At 44.2% G+C, this 23,622-nt stretch overlaps 1 protein-coding gene across 1 annotated transcript in view; it reads left to right on the forward strand.

Annotated features, from left to right (window-relative positions):
* The window catches only part of wwox (WW domain containing oxidoreductase), a 348,328-nt gene that overhangs the window by 20,525 nt on the left and 304,181 nt on the right, over positions 1-23,622 (forward strand). Inside the window, exons 3-5 of the mRNA XM_063196638.1 lie at positions 1,411-1,468; positions 2,398-2,567; positions 15,586-15,692. Coding sequence (XP_063052708.1) covers positions 1,411-1,468; positions 2,398-2,567; positions 15,586-15,692 — 335 coding nt within the window. The remainder of the gene's footprint in view (positions 1-1,410; positions 1,469-2,397; positions 2,568-15,585; positions 15,693-23,622) is intronic.

Raw genomic sequence — 23,622 nt, forward strand, 5'->3', positions numbered from 1 at the left:
TGTGGAGGTGGGCTGCAGAGGCTATGTGGCCAGAAATACCACGGGGCTTCTGAAGGAAGTTGGAATCAGATGGCAGGCCCAACGGAGGGCAATAAAATAACTGTCTGTGGCGGCTGAGCAGAGCAGTCACTGGCTGTGGGTTAAGCGCAGGGACACAACGTGGGCTGCCAGGTGACCATGTGGTTCTACCTTGCAACACACACCCAGATCTGATCAGCCTGTGGTGGTCCAACCTTGGAAGAGAGTGTCGAACGAGAGAGCCGAAACACCCAAGGATGCCAAGGAACACATCTGGTGATGTGTTGCGATGGTGGCGTCACATGGTCATCAATGCCAAATCTCACTCCACCGTCACTTGGCATGAACATGAGGGACTTAAACACCTAGTCCTATAATGAAGTCTCCTATCTAGTCTTCCAGCTTGTGCAATAAAACCTGTGCAAATGGTCCAGAATGTGACGGTGGGACTGGTGTTCACCCGACCCAAAAGGGTGTATACCACTCCTTTTTGTCAACCTACATAGGTGCTACCAGTGTCTGCTCAAATCACAAGGCCCTTGCCTACAAAACTACAGCAAGCTCTGCTGCATGTATCATCAAACACATTGCCATGGTTTCACAGACGTGCCACTTCTCATTGTTCAATATAGAAACAAATCAGACCACACTTGACCTAATATGCCACTCAGCAGGCCATGGTCATCTCTTGCATTGACTACTGCAGCTCTCTCCTCACTGGCCTCCTCGATTGCGCAATAAAACCTTTGCAAAGGGTCTGCTGCAGCACATTTGTTATTCACTCAACCCGAAAGGTCAGATCTCTGTCATTGTTGGCTTATGGTCAGTGGTGTAGTCTATGTAGAACGCGGGTATACGGAGTATACCCACTTCTAAATTTCAGGGATTTCAGTATACCCACTTAAAATTGATTGATCCATTGTTTTGAATGGCACAAATATATACAGTATACCCACTTCAAAAAATTCTCATATGTAAAGTATACCCACCATAAAAAAGTAAACTACACCACTGCTTATGGTAGAATAAGCCACTAACTGCTACAAGAGGAGGGTCATCCCTCTCAACCTTCAAGGCGCTTGTGAAGACTCAGCTCTTTTGAGAAAGCTTCCCTGCAAAGAAACCAACACTACTCGTCTCTAACGCTGTACACTTACTTTGTCATGCCTACGTGCTTTAGGAGTCCCCCATAGCATGCATATATTGCTGCACTGTTTTCTTGTATGGTGCTGTACCCTCTATTCCCCCACACACTGTATTTTGCACTATACTATATGTCCTCTTTGTAAATCAAAATGTCTGCTGAATGTACTAATGTACTTCTTATTGCAATGTTTGTTGTGTTGGTTGACAGTGTAACGTGTGTAACGGTCATACTTTTTTATTGTGTAGAATTACCGTACGGATGGGAACAAGAAACCGACGATAAGGGACAGATCTTCTATGTGGAGTAAGTTTACAGTGATTAAGTAAACAAATGACAGATTTGGCAGGTCGTTTTTTATTGGGAGCCAAGCAGAAGCAACATTTTGCCCAAGTTGTTTTCACATGTTCATAGGAGACCGTCATGCACTCCTCCTCTTCTACTTAGGCCAGTATGGCAAGCATTAGAACTAGAACCTGACAACAATTTGATGGTCATCATTGATAGTTCCAATACTCATTTCACAAAATATTAAATTCACCAATTTTCAAATGCATGCCTTGCACAGTGTAGCACCAGTGTGGTAAGCAGTGTTGAATTGCCTATGACCTGTCATGTTAATGGACACACACACACACACACACACACACACACACACACACACACACACACACACACACACACACACACACACACACACACCGTCTAACAAATTTAACATCGAGTGACCTCTTCCAGGTGTTTATGCTAAGCCCCCTTATTGTTGCTTGCTTCTTTATTATATTTACTGTATATTGTTTAGAATCTGTTAGAATTTTGGAAACCACATTGTAAAATATAAATAACAAAATGTTAAAAATGTTAAGTGAATCTCTTATCCATATCCACTATAATACATCAACAAACTATTTATTTTTGTAATCTGTTGAGACACGGCCCCAGTTACAAATTTACCAGAATGGCAATGACCAAGTCATAATATATTGCTAAATAATATATTACTAAATAATGTAATGTCATAGTAGCAGTTGTACTATGGTAGTAAAGACTTTACAATGACTCTTTCAGCATTCCACTGGCAGAACGGCACACATCATGAGGCTACATACTTCACATGCCTTCATGCAATTCGGGAATATGAATACAGTATGTTAGGCATAATAACTGCTCATGTATGTATGCATTGAAAAAGACAGAGTCATGTAGTAACCTCCAAACTCGATCTCCTTCGTCAGCCATATCAACAAGAGGACCACCTACTTTGACCCGCGCCAGGCCTTCACTGTGGAGGACCTGCAGGTGAAGCCCAAGAGGTTTGATGGCAACACGTCAGCCCTGGAGATCCTACAGGGCAGAGACCTGTCCAGCAAGGTCGTGCTCATCACTGGGGCTAACTCTGGAATCGGTGAGTGCAACTATCAGACATGAAGATAGTTCATTTTGTTGATGTAGAAATGTTGGGATATTTTGGGATCTGAAAAAAAAACAAAAAAACAAAAAAAAACGTATACCAACGATACTCATGAAGTGCCCTAAATAATATTGTGTTTGTCATGGTGTTTAAGAATATTTTGTCAATGCAGACGCCTCCCCTCTCAATATTTACCACCATCCCCACCACTCCAATATAAAGTAGGCTTTCATTGGTCCACTCAGAGGTTCATTGGCAATCTCCATCCACTGTGTGGTGCTATAGTATCACATTTAAAACGGTTTGGTTGCAACAGTCCCGTTGTGCTTCAGGAGAGTCAGCGCACAGTTAAAGTGTTTTACAATGGGTGTATCAGAATGGGTTTATTCTTTATCTTTATAATGTTTTATTTATTTATTCATATATTTTTCAAATATGTACCTTATTTCTGAACACATTTCAAGATGGCATTGAGACCTAGCCTAGAAATCTAGACGCCCCTAGTGGCCGCAAAATGAATTTGCTCCCGGGCTGTAGGGGTTTTTGGCGCGGCCAGGCTAATTGAGACCCATAGCACAACCAAATGAGCTGTCACTTATAACTGTAATTAATGGATCCTAACCTGGAACACTGCTTGAGTACTCACTTAATGGGTCTTAGACAAATCTAGCTCATAAGGGATCTACTTTGGTTCAGCTTTATAAAGCCGAAGTTGACTTATACCCCCCCCAGGGACATCAATTGAGCTTTATAGCCATACGCCTTCCTTGATTTTTTTTCCCTTCTTCTGGTAAACGTCTATTTCACCTGGTTAGCCACAGGTATGATTATATTGACAACATAGAATTGAACAAATATAGGTCAAAATACTTAGAACAAGGAAGTGAACAACAGGGGTGCGTAAAAAAGGCAAACATTATCATGAGGTTGTCTGCATTGGAATTTCACGATCATTTCACACAGATTTGAACAGTGGATGGAGACAGCAGAGGTGTAGAGGTATCAGTGGGTGTCAGGTTTATAATGGTTTTTGGAGATCATGGATCCCAAAATTAAAATTTGCCATATTATAAAAAGAATACTGTAAAGATGGGGAGATCAGCTGTGTGGTGCTACTCTCACATTTGGCATTGCCTTCACCTGGCCATACACTACTACTACCACTAGGTTATCAATACTCCTAATAGCCATCAATATAATGAAAATCAATTTAGTCTGAATTATGCATTAAGACGTCAGTTATTATTAGAGTAATTCATACTATCAGAAACGCGAGTTCTCAGTGTTTATCAACACGATGTTGTGAGGAGGGGCAAGACACTGGCAGCCAACCATGTGAGCTAATTTTTTGACCGACAGCGGTTTCCAACAATCAGAGGTTGAGTTGTGCGCAGATAGGTTTGCGCAGTCAGGTTATAAACAAAATTTAGAACCCATGTATAGGAATGAATAGCATAACAATGCACCATTTTTTGGTTCTGCTTCTGCTTGATTTTTCTTAAACCATAAAGATGATTTAAACTATACACAGATAATGACGCTTTTGTTTTGTGTTTATTTGTTGGTTCAAGTTTATTACAAATCCTTTGTCCACATGTTTCGATGTTGAAGCCCTGGTTAACACTAGTGTTGTAATCCTGGAGACCTTTCTTGGTCTTGAGACCAGTCTGAAGGCCATTTTTATGTGGTCTTGTTCTTGTCTCAGTCTGGACCCCATTACATTACATTACATTGCATTTGGCAGACGCTTTTTTAACCAAAGCAACTTAAAATCGAGGACATAATCATAGCCAACATCACTAGCAGATACAACGTGCACAGGAAATGTACAGAACAACAAGTGCAGATGCAAAGTAAGGTTATTTTTCAAGTTAAGTAGAGTGCACACACATGCATGATGTCAAGTGTCTGGCCTGGGACTAGGGCAACTCAAGCATTAGTGTAGTAGATAGTCACGAAAGAGGAGAGTCTTTACTTGCTTCTAGGTGCTGAAAGAGATGTGCCTAGTCTTGCTGCGTCTGGGAGGCTTCATTTGGTCTTGGGCTTGTCTTTTGGTCTGGCATAGTGGTCTTAAAAGGGATTTGTGCATAAACCAATCCACTCAAGATCACCACAACACCTTCCCATAAAGCAGCGTTAAGAAAGATTGGTCTCACCCTGTCTTCTTCTTGGTCTCGACTTGGTCTTGGTCTCCGTCTCAATACCCTCAGTAACTAATTACATTTACTCAAAAAGTCCAAACTTCTCTTTAAAGTTACCCGTTTACAATATTTAAGTAGTTAATTTTTTTTTAAACTTTTACTTGTACTTTTTGACTCAAGTACTTAAACCAATTACACCGGAACCAGGCCTGAGTACTGAGTAAGATTAGACTGTTAGACACAAATTGAGATGCACAATAATAAAACAATCTGCCGGAAATTAAGGGGAATTACACAGGATGACATTTTCACTATTTTACTTGTCCCAAGTATCTTGGGTCAATGTGTTGGATGATATCTGGTGACAAGCAAGAGATCGATGTCATGGAGGATGATATTTAAACCATGAATTCTCGAGATGAAATCTCATTTAAAGTAACTGAAGTATGTATACTCAAATTACTTTTTTAAATGTGCACTGTGTAATTTTTTTATTTGCAGTTTCTTTCAAGAGTTTATGCTGCACTTTCACAAATGTTACCGTTTTCATGAATACTTAGCTCCACCATCAAATTCTAAATATTCATTATGACTTTTGACTTATGACAAAATTGCACTTCCATACATGAAAAAGTGGATCTTCTCCATGTCTGCCATTTTGAATATCCAGAATAGACATTTTAGCTGCAAATCTACTGTACTGCCCTACTAGTACATATTATTTTATTATTTAGTATGAAAGAAAATATCGAATGTGTCAATAGGAAGCACAGTTTCAATGAGCTGTAGGCCTAGTTGCAATACCTACTCTGGCCACCATCCTACACAGTGCACCTTTAAGTGAAGTACTTTCTACTTTTACTTGAGTATGTTTGGCGCTTTGAGTATGTTTGGCAGTTTTTGGTTGTCTAGTTTTTCCACCTCTGCCCTCAGGTCGTCTTAGTAATGTCTGGGTTTCTGACTAGCGGTCTCGGCTGCATCACTAATGGCCACTAGAGAGCAGCCAAGATCTGTTGCAACCTACACGGGACTATGTTGTACGGGTGGAATTTTAAACTTGGAAATGAGTCGCCGGCCCACAGTAAATGCATTTATTTGTCCACCTATTACGCCTACCTCGGCAAGTACACAGAGTAACCTCATGAAATGACCTTGACATGAAACAAGATTTCATAACGAACTACACGAATGTTGATGCGTAGGCCCTATATGTTCTGCGCAATACTTTTCAGCAGTATAGAGGTCATTCTACCGCCATAGTGTAGAACGCGCGTTGCACCTCACAGAAATGTACAGTTGGACATTATCAATGCCTTCTCTTATTAAATGTATGAACTAAAGATACTTTGAAAAGTCAACACGCATGGCTTTGCTGCGCGCAATTTAAACTTCAGCACACATCAGCATGCCAAACACTATGCAGGTTGCATTATTTTTTTTCTTTTAATAGTGCCAGTATAAGAGCGAGGAACGGGACAGGTGAGTATGCAGGCATAGGCCTATATAGGGGAGGGACAACATTGTAGGAATGGCACCAGCCACGCGAAGTCGTGAACGCGTGTAGGCCTATCCCTTTTTGGCGCTTCTCTTTGCGCAGTTAAAACAATCCCCTCATCGTCTTCAATCTTTAATCGGGGTAATGGGGATGAATGTTCACTTGTATCCACTTTCCTCGTGCTTTCCTCTCCTCTCTCTCGTTTCCCCTCTTAGCACTGTGCTTGCGCACTTGTGCTCACCTGGGCCTCGGCATTGATCCTGCATCGCGTTTGACCCCGCTTGCTGCCTCCCATTCATTCCCATTAGCAGCTCCTCCGCTTTCCTTAATTCTTTTCTATTGAACCGACTAAAAGTTATTTACCGTCTCACCGAGTGTCCACTTCGCCAGGGCCGCTAAGCAAAGGCACCACCGCCGCAGCCTGTCACTCGCATTGTGCGTCGCCTTGTTCCACAAACCCTTTACCGATTAACAAATCTTCTCAATGAAGCGTCATAGCGCTTGGTCTATTCTTTTTCTTTTTTAAGCTTCAGGTGACAGAGGGTATTTGTCCTACACTGAATAGAGTATGCAGAATTCTACAACACAGGCGGAGGAAAATATCCTCAGGGAAGCGCAACTTTAAGGTGCATTTAAAAACTTCTCCGCTCAAAATTGAGACATTTAAAAATAATAATGTTAGTACATAGCCTCCAGTCTCTAAATGCAGAGTTTCTGAAGTGAAGGGTTGACTGCAGTCTTCATGCCACAATCCCACGCGCTGCTGTTTAAACAGATCATTCTTTTTCGTGACAAACTTTGCCAACAATGGGACTAAGCTGCTACCCAGCCCATTACGACTGCCGGTCTGTCTTGCAGTTGAATAATTGCAAATTCCTGCCACCTGCCTTGCCCCGCTCTCTCCTAATGATGTCGTTCTGACACAGTTCCCAGAGCTCAGTGTGAACCGTCGCCCCTGTCTGTCACCATAGCCATCCTATCCCCCACATAACCGCGGCCAGCATTTTTTAGTCACTCACTTTGCAAAAAAATAATAACGTTTAAAGCACAGAGGTCAGATGACTGCATGATCAAATTGTTTTTAAATATTTTTTAATAAACCTGCAGTTAATTGACATAACTATAGAAGTTTTTTGAGTTAATAAGAATGATCGTACAATATCAAAGTCACAAGTTAAATCAGCCATGTACAGTCTTGTATTTCAATGTTATTCGTGTCAGTTAATTTCAGTTTCCTGATTATTAAAGTGACTGGTATTTGAGGACACATGCCTGCATAGTTGTGTCACATGTGAAGGCTCCTCCTCAGCTCTGTCACAAGTCCTCCCTTCTCATACGTCAGTATGATATATGAAGTATAGTGCTGGAGGTGTGTGCGTGCATTTTCCAGAGGCACATTCTGACAGGGCTATCTGTTGTTGAATATTTGTGGGGCTTTATGAGGAGGGCTTTATTTTATATCTACTGTGATTTAGAGGTTGACATTTTCCATTTGCACTGAAAAAAAACCCTAAGAAAAACACATTTTGAATTAATTGTAATGATGTGTTTGTTATATTTTTTCGAGAGGTCATTCACCTCAGATTGTCTCAACACTATCTTGATCTGTTTTACTTGTGGTCTCAGTTGGAGAAAATCCTCTCTGAATAGACCTCCTTCGTTCACTGTGTATAGCCTTAGCCTTAGGCTTTGAAAAACATCCAAGCAAATAGGATACGAGTAATCTGATCATGTTTTCAGAAATATGTGTATCATAGCTTTATCCAGATGATGCTCTCCTCTGGACTTGAGATGCTGTGATTCCAGCATTTTTTTCTGGTGATGAATCCCTCTGTATAATGTGTGTGTGTGTGTGTGTGTGTGTGTGTGTGTGTGTGTGTGTGTGTGTGTGTGTGTGTGTGTGTGTGTGTGTGTGTGTGTGTGTGTGTGTGTGTGTGTGTGTTTGTGTGTGTGTGTTTGAGAGAGGGAGTTAGAGAAAAAGTGTCTGTGAGCCACTGATGTATTCCACCTTTAATTTGAATTTGACTGGAGACTGCTTACCAATTCTGCCCTTTGTGATTCCTGGCTGGAAATGTTCCATATCCCAGATGCATGATCGGAATTCCATACCGCGCCATTGTTTTTGGTGAGCGCTCCGCGCCAGTGTTGGTAAACACGAGAAAAGAGAATATACAGATTAATTAACAAATGTGTTTCAGCACAGTATTAAATTTGCAGGCTTTTCACATATTTATTTTTATGTCTTTTATTTTTTTTGTCTTTCATTCAGGTTTATTTGTGCAACTAACCCTCAAGTTAAACTTTTCCCACTCTCTCCACGTGGACTTAGTTATATGTACCTACACTGTGTTCCAAACTACGCGTTAGTGTGTGGCGGCATGATCATTAGATCGAGTCTGATTTGTTAAGCATAACTGCCATTAAATCGATTACAAACCCCCCCTATATTTACTGCAGTGCTGTGTATGCATGAGGCTGGCCCTTAAACACAGGCGCAGTGAAGCAGAGCTGCAACAAGAGGTGTGGGGCTAAAATACATAATTCATACCGTAACGAATGAGATGGATACAAAGATGGATCATTCACAGGACTGAGGGAAAATGTCTTTTTTTTTCTCACTTCCCTTTCCTTCCGTCTTTCCTCCTGGTCCCTCCCCCTCTCCTGCCCTCCGTCCCCTTTCTCTGTCCTTTCCTCCCGCCTCACCCCATCTTCTTTTTGTGAGGTGCTTTCCAGTGCTGTGCAACATGGAGAAGGTGCATGAGGTGATTGTTATTGCATGCGAGCGGGTCAGGACATGGAGGCCGGGGGACTTCAGTGTTGAATTTCATGTCCTTTTTTTGTGTGATAAATCTGTTTATTGGGTATATAATGAATACCAGCTATGGTTGGTTAGCCAAATTATTGAACTTTATCAACCTTGGATGAAATTCAACAATGCAAGTGCAAATCTGATGTAACATGCAAGAAAATTACAGCCGGGGAATAAAAGAAGTTCAATAACGATTACGGGGCCGTAATATAAGTGAATAGGCTATGGGAGGATGCAATGTATATCCATGTTTAAGGTCTGAGAGCCGCGCTCGGCGCTCAATGCTCATGTGGGGCGTCTCCGAATAGCGGCGTTCCAACCCTGGTGTGGGAACTCAGGTGGTTTATAGATCTCGCCCCTTTAGAGTCTTTAAGTGGGACGGGATTCTATGCTTCTCCCCGTCCTTCTCCTCTCTCACCTACTTTTCTGTCTTTCTTTCCCTTGCTCTCTCTCTCTCTCGTTCTCTTTACTCACTGTCTGTTTTTTTCACTCCCGCAGTCATACTTGCTCTTTTGATTACAGCTATAAAAACAGACATGTCTCTGTGATATGGTACATCACAGGCTGGTGGGTGTGTGCGCGCGTGCGTGTGTGTGTGTGTGTGTGCGCGCGCGTTCGGTGGAAAGCAGGGAGGAGAGTGGGGCTGACCAGAGCGGTCGGAGGGCACCATGAAAAATTGCGGTGGGAGTTGGTGTGAGCCACTGGGGGTCAGAGAGGTGTGGTGTTGGAAGTGTGTGTGTCTGTGTGTGTGTGTGTGTGTGTGTGGAGGGAAGACGGTTACAAGGGGAGAGGAGGAGAGAGGTGTGGTGTTGGTAAGACTGGTGTGTGTGTGTGTGTGTGTGTTTGGGGGACGGTAGTTACAGGGGACAGAAGAGAAGGTGTGTGTGTGTGTGTGTGTCGGGGAGGGGAGGGGGGGGCATTGATGGAATGGCAGAGGCCCGCTGGAGTGGAACTCTGCGCCCTCCACTCCTGTAATTACAAACCATACATTTCACTTTGGAGGGTGACAACGGTCTCCCAATCTAGACGAGCGCCGCCGCAGTTATTAATGGCTGGAATTAGGGCTCCCTTGTGAACATGCGCGCCAACCCCACCGGCTCCTCATTTTGGGCCCAAAATATATGACACACCTGCAAGACCTCTTCCGAGCGCCGCTCCCGTCGCTTTCCCTCCCTCCCTCCTCCGACGCTCCCATTTTCGCACAATTATCGAGAATGCTTTTTCATCTCGGGTGACAAGGAGAGGCACTTGTGGCCCGTGTGCGATGAGGGAATGAATTGTGAACGGCCCTGATCGCCATCCAGCTATTCCTAGTCCAGCAGGCAGTCGCACCACGTGGCAGACTGCAGATTGAGTTTAACTGTCGTGCCCATTCATTGTGATCATTTTAAAAATTAATTTAAATTATATAAGTTGCGTAACTTGTGTACTTCATAATAAGCGCTCCATCAGTTTGTTTTTAATCAAGTTCATTAATGCAGCAGTTTTTGAAATATTTCTACTAACCAACCAAGTACACTTACAGTAATCAAAATCAGAAATTTGCGATTTAGGACCTTTATTTTAGTCTCGGACGAGCAGAGAAATCGAAGACATTTACCTTTCACATAAACTACTGTATATGACTACAGTATCATTGATTGTTCATGCGTAGGTTGCCCTTTTATACAGCAAATGGCCCCCAGACTACAGGGCCAGTGGTCTTCACAGCACAGAAACATCATCTGTAAGAAGACCACAGAATTCACAGCCTTTAAAGAAGCACAGGTTGACACAGTCAGACTTTGTACTGGACAGAAATGTGCTAATATTTCCTTCTGAACTTGCTTTTGGATGTGGAATTAGTGGTTGATTTAAGCGTGTCTCAACACTACAAGTCCCCCCCAATGCATTCCTATTTCCTCGTAAACTTGCTTTTGGATGTGGAACTAGGGTTTCTTTCAGCGTGCCGCACCAAAACAAGTCCCCCCTCCTTGGCTGTCCCCCCCCCCCCCCCCCCAACCCCCCCTGTCACCCTGACCCCTCCCCATTCCTCCCCTCCCCCATGCGTCAGCGTTAATGATCTCATTTATGTAACCCTGTACACCTGTGTATTAGCGGAGATTGTAATGTGGAGCAGTGGGGTGTTTGAGACAAATAGACCATGAAATCACTAAATCAGCAGCCTGTAGTAGTGCAGAGAGCCTAGCACCCGGCTCTCTCTCTCTCACTCGCTGCTGCTGCTGCTGCTGCTGCTGCTGCTGCTGCGCTGCCTTCATGTAATTTGCTCCACGTGCTCGTGTGTAGATGGCATCTGTCGTGGAGTGCATCTTAAGAAAGGGAGCCGTGGAATGCGTATGCAGGCTAGACAACGCCATCATGTATCAATGTGTCAATCCCGCTCAGAGAGATGGAAGTTGTGGAGACTGGCTAACCCAGTAGTGTTGGAGGAAAGGAAAGGAAAGGAAAGGAGTGAGACAGATTAGAATCATAGAGAAGAGAGATAGAGACAGAGACAGTCTCCTGCATATTAGATTGGATTAGATAAAGCATAAGTAGGAACTACTGTAAAGGTCTGTTTAGAACACAGGAGGCAAGCTTTGGGGAAAAGCAAGGGTCCAAACGGGACAATTGTAAAGTCTTGGGTCTTCATATCTTCATTCAACTACAAAGTATCTATTATTATGCCTGGCTGAAGGGCAAGTCTAATGTCAGATTTTAGTTGAAAAGTAGTAAAAAAAAAGTGAGTGACCCAACATGTCAACGGCAACGCACGCCAGTGAATAATCAGAGAAAACGTTAGTGCAGTTTTTTGTCTTTAGTTGTTTTGTTGTATGTGTGAGCACACCAAAAAACATTCCTGACAACTGTATTTTATGCTGTTGATATGGCTAAATAAACTTAAACTTGAACTTGAACCTTTGGGTAAATGCTAGCTGTGGTTGTCTGACCTGGCACTGCTAAATCCTGTGCTCGCACTACACAGTATGTGAATCAAGCTGAAGCTTTTGAATTGGACTGCAGACGGAATCCCATCATTCCAAATTATACTGGGAAACGGCCGGCTCAGCAAGTAGATCATGTCAGCGCCGATGAGTTCCTGCACCAAGACAAATGGAGACAATGAAAACTGAAAGTGACTGAGCTTGGACAATAAAATAATAAAATAATAAATAAAATAAATCAATCACTGGGATTTTGGTGTGTGTGTGTGTGTGTATGTGTGTGCGTGTGTGCGTGCATGCTTTTGCGTGTCTGTCTGTCTGTCTGTCTGTCTGTCTGTCTGTCTGTCTGTCTGTCTGTGTGTTCGTGCCTGTGTGCGTGCGTGCGCAGACTGCGATTTGTCAAGAAATCATTGATGTGTGTGTTTGTGGTTTGGGCTTGGGCTTGTTTGCGTTTTGTTTGTGTGTGGGATGTGAGCGGAATTCTGCCCACTAACCAACCACCATGATATTCTCAAGTCAACCGAGTAAAATGGAGCATAACACCTATGTGACCTCATAGTGTTCCAGTGTCTGAGCTCAGTAGGAAAACACCCAGTTTATGTTGTTAACCTCCCCTGAAAGGGTTTACTTGTAAACATGTATACACTGTGTGTGGGTGTGTGGGTGTCACAGCCTCCTTATTGTGCATTAATAAAGCGCGGACCACGGCGGTAGGCCTCGCTGTTGTTCTGCTTGTTTCTTAATTTGTTTTCCATCAGGAAAAACAGCCGTGTCAATTAATATCCATCAGCTCCTAAACAATCATCCCCGCTCTACAAGCTGCTTACACCGCCCTCCCTGCCCTATGTATGATGGCGCAGTCATTCATTACCTCATGGCTTCAACGTCACCCATTAGGCTGTGAATGGAACCACAGGCATGCTTGCAGAGCTTCATGGGTAGTAGCCATTTTCTTTCAATTAGGGAATAAATGTTTCCAAGGATCTATCCAAGTGACTATAAATGTGTGGAAGTGGAAGGACTAATTTAGCGTTATTAAATGAAGTCAATGGTCATTGTACAAATGAAGTGCTTTTTTAAATTGTAGACATTCTTTAGGAAACAGGTGACTTTAAATTTCCATCTGAATTGAGAGAGGCGGACTGGGAGACAGAGAGACAGAGTGAGGGAAATCAGAATGCAACATTCTATCCTTCTATCCCGCTCATGTTTATTTTTTTTTTGCCCCCCACCTCACACAGATGATTGAGTGTCTGGACTCAAATGCAGAGTTTTCCTCCATTTCTCTTAATGAGGTGTCGTATAATTTAATTCCATGCTTGGCTTCTCAGGAGAGAGCACTTCCGATCCTGATCCCGCTCTTCCCGTTTTGACTTTTAATGGATATTACTCTTTAGCACTCGCGTCACAATTAGGCCTCCTAGTTTGGCTTTTAATGAAAATCAGATTAACGGTGTAATCTAATTAAAGTTCATTTTAATCCACGCTATCATGCGAGCTGTCTGTCGGCTTGGAATCTTAGGGCACCTCACTGCCACAGTCACTTCGTTTGCATGCGGATGTTGGGTTGCACTATCAATCAAGGCTGTGTGTGTGTGTGTGTGTGTGTGTGTGTGTGTGTGTGTGTGTGTGTGTGTGTGTGTGTGTGTGTGTGTGTGTGTGTGTGTGTGTGTGTGTGTGTGTGTGTGTGTGTGTGTGTGTGTGTGTGCGTGTGTGTGCGCGTGCGTGTGTGTGTGTGTGTGTGTGCGCGTGCGTGTGTGTGCGTGTGTGTGCGTGTGTGTATGTGCACATGCCTGCTTGTGCCAGTCTGTGTGTGTCTCTGTGAGCATGCTTGTGGGGAAAAATACTCCCATTTTAAAGTGTGGCGTGGCATAGCAAACACAAACACCATATTTTAGGTGTGCTTGCCCTCATCCCATGCATATTTTAGCATCCCATTACGGCAGCCCCACACAAGCAGAACAGATTACTCTCCCCGCCCTTCCCTGACCACGTGGCTCCGCAGTACACACACACACACACACACACACACACACACACACACACACACACACACACACACACACACACACACACACACACACACACACACACACACCAGTCTGCCTCCACTGTGTTGTCATGAGATGCTTGGTGTGTGACAAAGCAGTTCTGTCCTTAAATGCAGGGAGAGACTGAGTGGCTTTGTTTGTGTGTGAACTCAGCCAAGATCACTATCCATCCATGAATAATATTCATAAAAATAAAACAACGAAAAAGAAGTCGAGAGAAAAAAAGGCTTTTCAAAACGAACCACAATCTTTTGAGCTCATGCCACAAGACGAAAGACTCACACACGTTATCGAATCCTTTCAAGCGATTGGTCTGACCCATTTAGTTGGGGTTTGGCAACAAGCTCCCGACTCTATCGCTTTCTCGTCTGTATTTTGTGCAAATGGAATGGGATGGGGAAGGAGAAGAGAGGAGAGAAGAGGGGGCAGTTTTATCGCTGTGGCACCAAATAGCTATCGCCTCTCGTCTCTGAGTGAAAAGGAGGCCTCGCGCAGAGTGTCTAGTATCAGAGTGACTCTGTGAATTGGCCTTATCTGCACTTGTTTGAAGTCACTTTGCGTTCAGATTGAAGGGGGTTGTCAGATGGGCCAAAATAAAACCAAACACAAAGCCAATTGGGGGGTTGAACCTGTTGTGAAGTTGACTCTCATCAATGTGACTGTTGCCAAATAATGGTCTATCTCTCTCCTTCTTATACATCCCTTTCCCTCACTTCATCACGCCCCCTCTCTCTCTCTCTCGCCTTTCTCTCTCTCTCTCTCTCACTCTCTCTCTCGCCTTTCTCTCTCTCTCTCTCTCTCGCGCCTTTCTCTCTCTCTCTCTCTCTCTCTCTCTCTCTCTCTCTCTCTGCGCGCCTCTCTCTCTCTCTCTCTCTCTCTCCCTTGGTTGATAAGTCAGTTCTCCCTATAAGAAGGCCTGTGGGGGACGGTTCAGTCTCTTTATCAGTGCAGTCTCCTAGCTCTACTCGTCACATTTGCACAATCTTGTCCATCTGGTGGGTGTAGACCAGTCAAACTGCCCCAAAGAGGAGTGGGGGATGCCTATCACTCCATAAGATATAATTTCAACTCCATCCCATCTCCATCCCCACACCCTCATCTATAAGTAGAGGCTAGCTTGTGGTCTTAAAACACACACACACACACACACACACACACACACACACACACACACACACACACACACACACATTTCAGGGTTAAGACAATTTATATATGTTTACTAAGGCTGCATGATATCAGAAAAAAACCTGATACTCGATAACAGCATGCAATACCTTGATAACGATGTTTTAACGATGTTTAGAAAATATAGCCAAGTGTTTTTCTTGTCAGTAATTTGTCCGTCTGTGAAGGGGTCAAGGCTTTGATCATGGCAGGCTTCTTGCACTTTCAGCAAGTGATTGGACTGCACAGAAATGTTTTACTTGTTCGCGATAATTTAGTCATTTTCATGATGCGTATATCGCCACTCTTTATATCGCAATTTCGCCATTTCGATTTGTGCAGCCCTAGTTTGTAACTTGTTTATGTCTTTAAAAAAAGCATTTTGACATTTACAGCCTAAAATATGTTGTGCTGTGTGGTTGCAGGGTTTGAGACGGCACGGACCTTTGCCCTGCACGGAGCGCATGTCATCCTGGCCTGCCGCAACCAGGCACGGGCCACCAAAGCAGTCAACCGCATACTGGAGGAGTGGGTGAGTGCCACAGCCTTTACTTCCAGGGTCTACCAACAAACCTGCACACTTTCACTTCCACTTGGGTCAATGACGTTTTAGTAGTAGCACCTCTATAACCTCTATAAGTAGCACGTGTCAGGGTGGTGCGACCATAGCTAAATCCACTATTGAATGGATTCAATTATTTTTTATTGTTTTCAGTGGATTATGTAAGAAGTATTTTAATTACAGTACATTACACTACACTGCATTTGGCAGATGGTTTTTAACCAACACGACTTACAATCGAGGACATAATCATAGCCAACATCACTAGCAGAAAGTGCACAGGAGATGTACAGAACAAGTGCAGATGCTAAGTAGGGCTAAGTAGGGTTTTTTTAGCCAATTAGTTGTTACCTATCACTAATTAATTCATGGGCATTAGCTGTGGTTGTACCACCGTACATCTGAGCCCAAAAACAATTGTCATTGACCTACTTATAGTTGAGTTGTGCACAACCTGCTGACCTGCTGACATTTACTTGGAGATGGAAACAAGTGTTCAATGTATAGATAGTGTGTTAGTGTGCTTTCACACACACACACACACACACACACACACACACACACACACACACACACACACACACACACACACACACACGCCCGCGCGCACGCGCACGCGCGCGCACGCGCGCACACACACACACACACACACACACACAAACACACAAACACACACACACACACATGCGCGCGCACACACACACACACACACACACACACACACACACACACACACACACACACACACACACACACACACACACACACACAGAACAATTGCGTATATATGCTTATCAGTACGAGATTCCTCCAAGTTATTTTTCTTGAATCTCTCTTTCATCACATCATCATCATCATCATCATCCATGTTTGACACATCCCTCCTCTCTCCTCTTCCTCATCACAGTCCATTGGTAGACCTATACAAAGTTCATCTTCCGTCTCTCTTTAATGTTTGCCTCATTTTGAGTGGGGGGTGGAGAGTGGGGAGTGTTCCAGGGGGGGGGTGTCCCTCTGCTGCTTTGGGGGTTTCAGAGCCGTAAACGGGGGCGAGTGATCTCCCTGATAGTGCCTGTTATATTAGCATGGAGGAGGAGGAGGAGGCGGAGGGTTGGCTGGTTGGCTTGCTTGGCCGGGGCTCCGTCTGATAATTAACTTTGATTATTGCACTAATATTGCGGCACTCCTTGTCGTTCGCGGCCCAGATTTATGACTCTGGGAAAATAAACAAATGAAATGTAGGTGCTGGAGCAGAAAGAATAAGCCATTACCGCTTCTTTAATTACCTTGCAGCCCCACGCCCAGAATTAGCTGATTAATTACCGCACGGCTATAGATTACTGGCAATCTGAGGCGTTTTAAACGCTTGCCGCAATATCTAATGCGACCGCAGAGGAGCAGTCGTGCTTTCAGTGTGTGTGTGTTTGGATGTCTCTCTCGCTCTCTCTGTTTCGGTCTCTCTGTAGCTTGTAGATCATTTGCAGAACATTTTTTATTAACAAAATATCAAATCAAATATCAAAATAAGAGACCAAAATAAAGGTAGGATGAGTATATGGGTGGTTGACGTTTAAGGCCGTAACACACTTAAAGGAGGAAACATATTCCAATTCCTGAAAAAATGTGTGGAAAAATCGGAAAAAAAAGGAAAAAAATAAAGCACTCAGTGGTTCGTGGAATTTTGCTTAATTTTTGCCATTTTTGGGAAAATGTGTCCTGTGGTGTGACATCATTGGTATGACATTTCTGTAAGATACAATAAAATGATTAATATTCTGCACAAACATATCCCCAATGCTCTTTCTGCTATTGTTCCTTTAACCCCACCCCCCACACACACTACTACCCACCCCCACCTACACCCGCCTATGCATCGTACAGGCAGGCAACTGTGATTTCACTGCATGGTTTCACTGTATGACTTGTAATAATTGTGTGAATGTGACAAATAAATCTCCTGGTATCCTTATATCCTTGCATGATGCATGAAAAATAAGTGAGGATTGAATAACACAATGGCTAAGCATGTCACTCCACAGGACATGAAGTCACACCACAGGAAATTCACTGCATTGTGGTCATTTCAATCCTTTTGCATTCGTGACTGACCTCTAAGCTCAAGCTAACTACATAATGATATTGTGTTTAACCTTAATATGTGTTTTCACTCATAAAAAAACTTTTTTTCCTTCCATAAGAGCAGTCACACCACGGGACACCATAAATGAACCTAAGCATTGTGTGACAGAAACATTGCAATATGTAGACATATTAAGAGGTTAATAGTCACCTTAAACTTCCACACCACTCTCAAATAACTGAGATATAACTGAGCCTGTCTTTAAGACCCTTGTAGTTGGCCTTGCAGCTGCCCGTCCACAAACCTGATTAACATGTCACCCCGCTGGACGCAATTTGTGTTACGAAATTTGAACTTGTAGTTAATATTACTGTATTGAGTTTTTTTCACATTCATATTTTTTAATATAAGGTTAATATTTATGCAGTCATGCCAAATGCTTTATAAGTGAAAAGATAAAAAACAGTATTTGAAGCACTCCTTACTAAAGTTAAAAAAGCCTTTATTAAATACTGGCTACATGCCTACGTGTTTCGACCCATTGTCTTCATCAGGGCATGCCAAACAATTGCAGGTGAAAGGTATATCGGATAAGGAGGTAGAGCTAGGTCGAGAGAGAGAGAGAGAGCGAGAGCGAGAGAGAGAGAGAGAGAGAGAGAGAGAGAGAGAGAGAGAGAGAGAGAGAGAGAGAGAGAGAGAGAGAGAGAGAGAGAGAGAAGAATGCAAGCAAAGAATGAAAAAAATGAATACAGTGAATCAGTAACACTGAAGAAAGGGGGGAACAAAATGAATCGTAACCTAGGTCAGTAATTGTACATGATTAATTGCAAACAGTCTTAACATTTTGCAAGAAATTAATTATTGCCTGTTTTCACTTTCCAAAAAATGTAAATCTTTCTCCCCCTCACTATGCGTGCCACCTTGGAAGCTGCCGGATTGAATAAGTGCTATCTGAAAGGCTTTATCAAGGAAACATTTGCCCTTCCTGATTAAAAAGTATTGGATTTAATAGGCGCCCCTGCCCTCCCCTTTCCAAAAGGTGGGAATTCCAGTTTGAATAATTGAAAGTCATGATATCAGAATAAATCTCTTTGGGGTAGGGTGGTGGTGGTAGGGAAATGCACACTTTGCAGAGGTATTAATAGATTCAGCAAAGGACGGTCTGAAGGAAATTAATCTCGAAATGATGGATGGACTCCACAGTCTTCCCACGCTACAGTGTTTAAGGTTATTTTGATAACGGCTCGTATTTTGGAATCTCAGCCCCCTCAACCCACTCCCACCCATCCAACACACGCACCCCCCCCCCACCTCCACCACCCCAACTCCAACCCCTTTCCCGTTCAAAAGGTCATCCTATCTACTTCCAGGTCAGCGCGTGTGCCATTTAGGCTGCCAGAACTGTGAAGTCTGCTTTTCATGATAACTATTAAAGTGCAATCCATCACCATGCGCAGCGCCCGTGCACCAGCCCTCGTCGCCATGAGCAGCGCACGCAGAGCAGAGCAGAGCAGAGCAGAGCAGAGCAGAGCAGAGCTCACTTTTTAAAGTTCATGTGTAATCAACTCCCGCACAAAACCTGTACAGGACAGGAGCGCATCCTTTTGATTAGGAAAGAAAGTTGTAGCCGCAGTGATCTGTTGTACACCTGAATGAGGGTGTGTGTTCACATGACCTTATGGTGTGTGTGCGTGCGTGCGTGCGTGTGTGCGTGCGTGCGTGCGTGCGTGCGTGCGTGCGTGCTTTTCTGTGATTGCATTTGTGACTGACCCACCAAGCAAAACTCTGCGTATTTATACATCCAGGCAAATTAATTAGATTCGGGGTCCCGTTTTTTTTTTCTTTCTTTTATCACGCCAGCGATGCATAAAAAAGCCCTTTAATAGGCTTGGCTTGGCTGGCTGAGCTTGACTTCAGCCCTGCTCCCTTCGTCGCTCTCCCCGTCCTGCCTCCTCCATCCACCATCCTGCATGATTTCATTCCAGTCCAGCACACACCACTGATCAAACGCTCTGTAGGACCTCAATGAGCTGAATCAGGACTGAGGCCATGGGTGTGCGTGTAGGTGTGGGTGTGTAGGTGTGTGTATATTTTTGTTTGCGTGTGTGCGGCACGCGTATGTGTGTGTGTGCTTGTTTATGTGTACGAGAAAGAAAGAGAACGGGTCGTGGGGTCGGCACAGACTGTACAAACTTTTGCCTGCTGAGGAAGGTATGTGTGTGGATGTGGGCGGCAAAAGGGCATGGGAGTTGGGGGGGGTGATGGGGGTTTGGACATGTGAAACACCTGCTTGCTGAGTCAGATGTGTATGTGTATGCATATTTTGGTGCATATGTCTGCATAGTAGACATAGTTGCGTGCGTGTGTTGATATGGCCTCGGATGAAGATTTGCACGCCCACAGTAAGTCTTCATGAAAAACCCTTATCTCATTTCCCCATCCATCCACCAACTGATGCCCTGTATGGCTCTGCTTATGTAGAGGTCAAAGGTCATTTTTTTAGAAGGCACAGATGGAGCCGAGTCACTCATGACACCAGGGCCACATCCGCCAGGTCCAGTAAGGCACGTGACGTGAAGCAGCAACTGTGACCCATGAATCCACTCAGGGCCACCAAGAAGCCTTAGAGGTCAGAGAAATGAGACTGAATGTAACACAAAAAAACAGAAGGTATAAGAATGAAATGAATGAAAGGAAGTCGGGGAGAGAGTGACATAAATCATCATTAAAATGCCACTCGGCACAAACATGCAAACACGCATCCTCTCGAAACATCCTGTACTTTTAGATTGGATGAATGGATGGAGCACCTGACCTGAACAAAAATTCTGTTGACTCAGGGATTTGCTCAGCGTCTCCTGATATAGATGCCAGTTTTTTGTTGTTGCTTGATTCCCGCTTACATTCGAAGCATGCGTCTGTGTCTATTTGACAATGTGTGAAACTGATTGGGCTGTGTGATAATAGTTTGTTTTCGGCTTGTGCAACGTGGCTATCAACTTGTGTTTGTCTTTAAAAAAGAGACATTATTGTTTTTATGCCTTTTTTTTAGATAAGACTGTATGAGGGAGGGACAGGAGGGTAATAGGAGAGGGAGAGGGAGATGGAGGGGTGGGGATTGGGAAATAACATTGGGCCTGACTCTATCCCGGGTCCGAAAGTAATAGTATGGCCACTTAGCCCACTGCGGCCCACAAATGCCAGCTTTTTCCAAAGTGTATGCATGTGTATGTGTGTGTGACTGTGCACGTGTGTATGTGTATTAGTCTTCGTGCAAGTGTGTATCTATGCAAGCCACTACTTCTGCACCTGCTGTTGTGTGTTGTTGGTTCTTTGTTAGTGAACCCTACTTCACTTCCACCAGAGCCTCTTTCCTGGGCCATGTGCTGTGGGGGTCTCATTAGCGGAGTTTAGAGCTGAGAAGAAGGATAAACATTTATGCCCAGGCAGCGTGTGCGCCCCCCCCCCCCCAATACGCCTCCGTCGTCTTTATGGGTTGATTGGGCCGGCCTTTACTGTGTGGGGGCTGCACTGGCCGTAAAGACGGGCAGATGGGCACTAGCACGCTGACACGAGGCTCCAGAAGGGCTGGGGAACATGTGGCCTGCCGGAGGAGGGGGAGGGGGAGGAGGAGGAGGAGGAGGAGGAGGAGGAAGAGGAGGAAGGGGGTAGATGGGATGGGGAAGCTTTTTTGGGGGGAGCAAGCGGAAGCTGTTTGTGGTAGGAGAGGGTAGGCTTGGGTGTGGGCTTGGGTGTGGGAGAGGTGTAGTGCGATGGTCAGAAAGCGCTTTGGAGTGGAAGGTTTTAGATAATGCTTATAATTGCAAAATGAAGCACACAAGGAACAATAACCTGTCCAATGTAGAGGAAGGCAAAATCGTTACACCACTCAGCCAGTCAAACTGTAGGAGCATCTTCAAAAAGGAACTTCATACAGTATGTGCAGCTCGACAACATGTAGTGTAGTGCCTCTTTGAAGGGCCTGATGCAGCAGCATGCTGCCTGGGTGTAGAGATGCTGATCATGTCTGTCTGTGTATTGGCTGTTGAAGATGTCTGTCGCTTATAGACAAGACATGTAGTCTACCCCACGCACTAACTTTTAGGATGTAGACTGAGAGGACTGGCTTGACAACAAACCATTTCACGCTCATTTATTCTCCAATTTATTCGCACACCCTGTATATCAAAACGACTTGATTTGGAATTGCAATTGGAACTGGCATTATGTTGAATGTATTAGTATTATTATTTGATTGGTAAAATTATTATAAATGTTTTAAGGGGTTAAAGCTGCAGACTATCGGCAGGTTATTTGCTTAAGTGCAAGAAAATTGCGAACTTGTGTTCCAGCCCGTCTGCAACCCACAGCTCCTGAAGGGACGTGCCACCATAACCGCAGGTTAAACTGCTGGTTAACCACTGAGGCAATATGAATAGGAGTGTGTGTTTGTTCATGTGTGTGTATTTGCGTGTGCGTGCCTGTCTGCCTGCGTGTGGTTTTGTATGTGTATGGCCTGTGTGTCCGTTAGTTTTCCTGATTGCCTGTAAAATTCTGCTTATCTTTGACTCCAGTTCCCCCATGAGAATTGTGTAATGGCGTCTCAAGGGGGGAGGGGAGGGTGGAAGGGGAGGGAGGAGAGCCGGACTCACGATCAAGGCCCTCGCTGCCACTCCGTACCCCCACCCCCATCCCTACCCACCCATCCCATTCTCCTGCCCTATCTCGCCAGCCCTGCCTGCCTGGCCACCCACCCTGCCCTCCATCCTCCATCCTCCATCCCAATGCCCCGTCCAGGCCTGATTCCCCATGCTAATGAGCTGCTTTGTAATCACGCTAATTGCTCACCCAGGCCTCGTGTTAGCGTGTTGCCGTTGTTTTATGAAATCGCATTTAGGATGGTGGTGTTGTGGGTTGGCGGGCGGGTGGGTGGATATATCGTGGGGAAAAAGCACGGAGGAAATTAACATGGCCGGTGTCTCGCCGAAGACGGGTTGTTGTGTTGCAGTTAGGGCTGAGCTTTGGAACCAATTAGGCCGAGACACAAGTCCGGGGAGGATAGTAGGAAAGAGCGATGAAGGGAGGGGGGGAAACAACACACACACACACACACACACACACACACACACACACACACACACACACACACACACACACACACACACACACACTGCAGACAAACGCAACCTTGTAATACAGGGAGGCCCACATTAGTGTGGGTCAAATGGAAGCGGTTTGCGTTAATAAAAGAACTGTTCAAGGGGGGATTTATGAAGCACAGCCTTCAAGTCGATTGGATTATATGTCTTCTCTTGTCACTTAAAGCACAGGATTTCACCAGAGACTGATTTAAATGTGCTCTGCATTCCCCATTCTTGATGCTTGATTAATGGGTCTACATATTCACTCAAACATGTAAATACACACACACACGCACACACACAGACCAAGCATCCGTCATTCATACGCAAATGAGCAAGCAACGCTCCAGCATGCTTTAGAGAAAGAAAAGAAAATCTTTCTTGTGTAAAAACGCAGTTACATGAAACCGCATGTAACGATGTTTTCTAAATCTTTGTGTTCCTCAGCTCTCTGTTGTACCCTGCATCATAGAGATGATACTAACAGTGGGAGTTTCCACCAGAGACACTGAAATAGTGTATTACCAATCACCAATCGGTTGATTTAAAATATTTTTCAGCTGTGTGGATGAATGAGGAGCCAAATCGGGGAGCAGTTTGAATGTATGGGTCAGAATGAATAATCCGGTAATAATCCAGTAATTAATCAACCATAAAGAGGGAAGGACATTCGCAAACG

This window comes from Engraulis encrasicolus, chromosome 4 (genome assembly GCF_034702125.1).
Source record: "Engraulis encrasicolus isolate BLACKSEA-1 chromosome 4, IST_EnEncr_1.0, whole genome shotgun sequence".
Classification (NCBI taxonomy): Eukaryota; Metazoa; Chordata; class Actinopteri; order Clupeiformes; family Engraulidae; genus Engraulis; species Engraulis encrasicolus.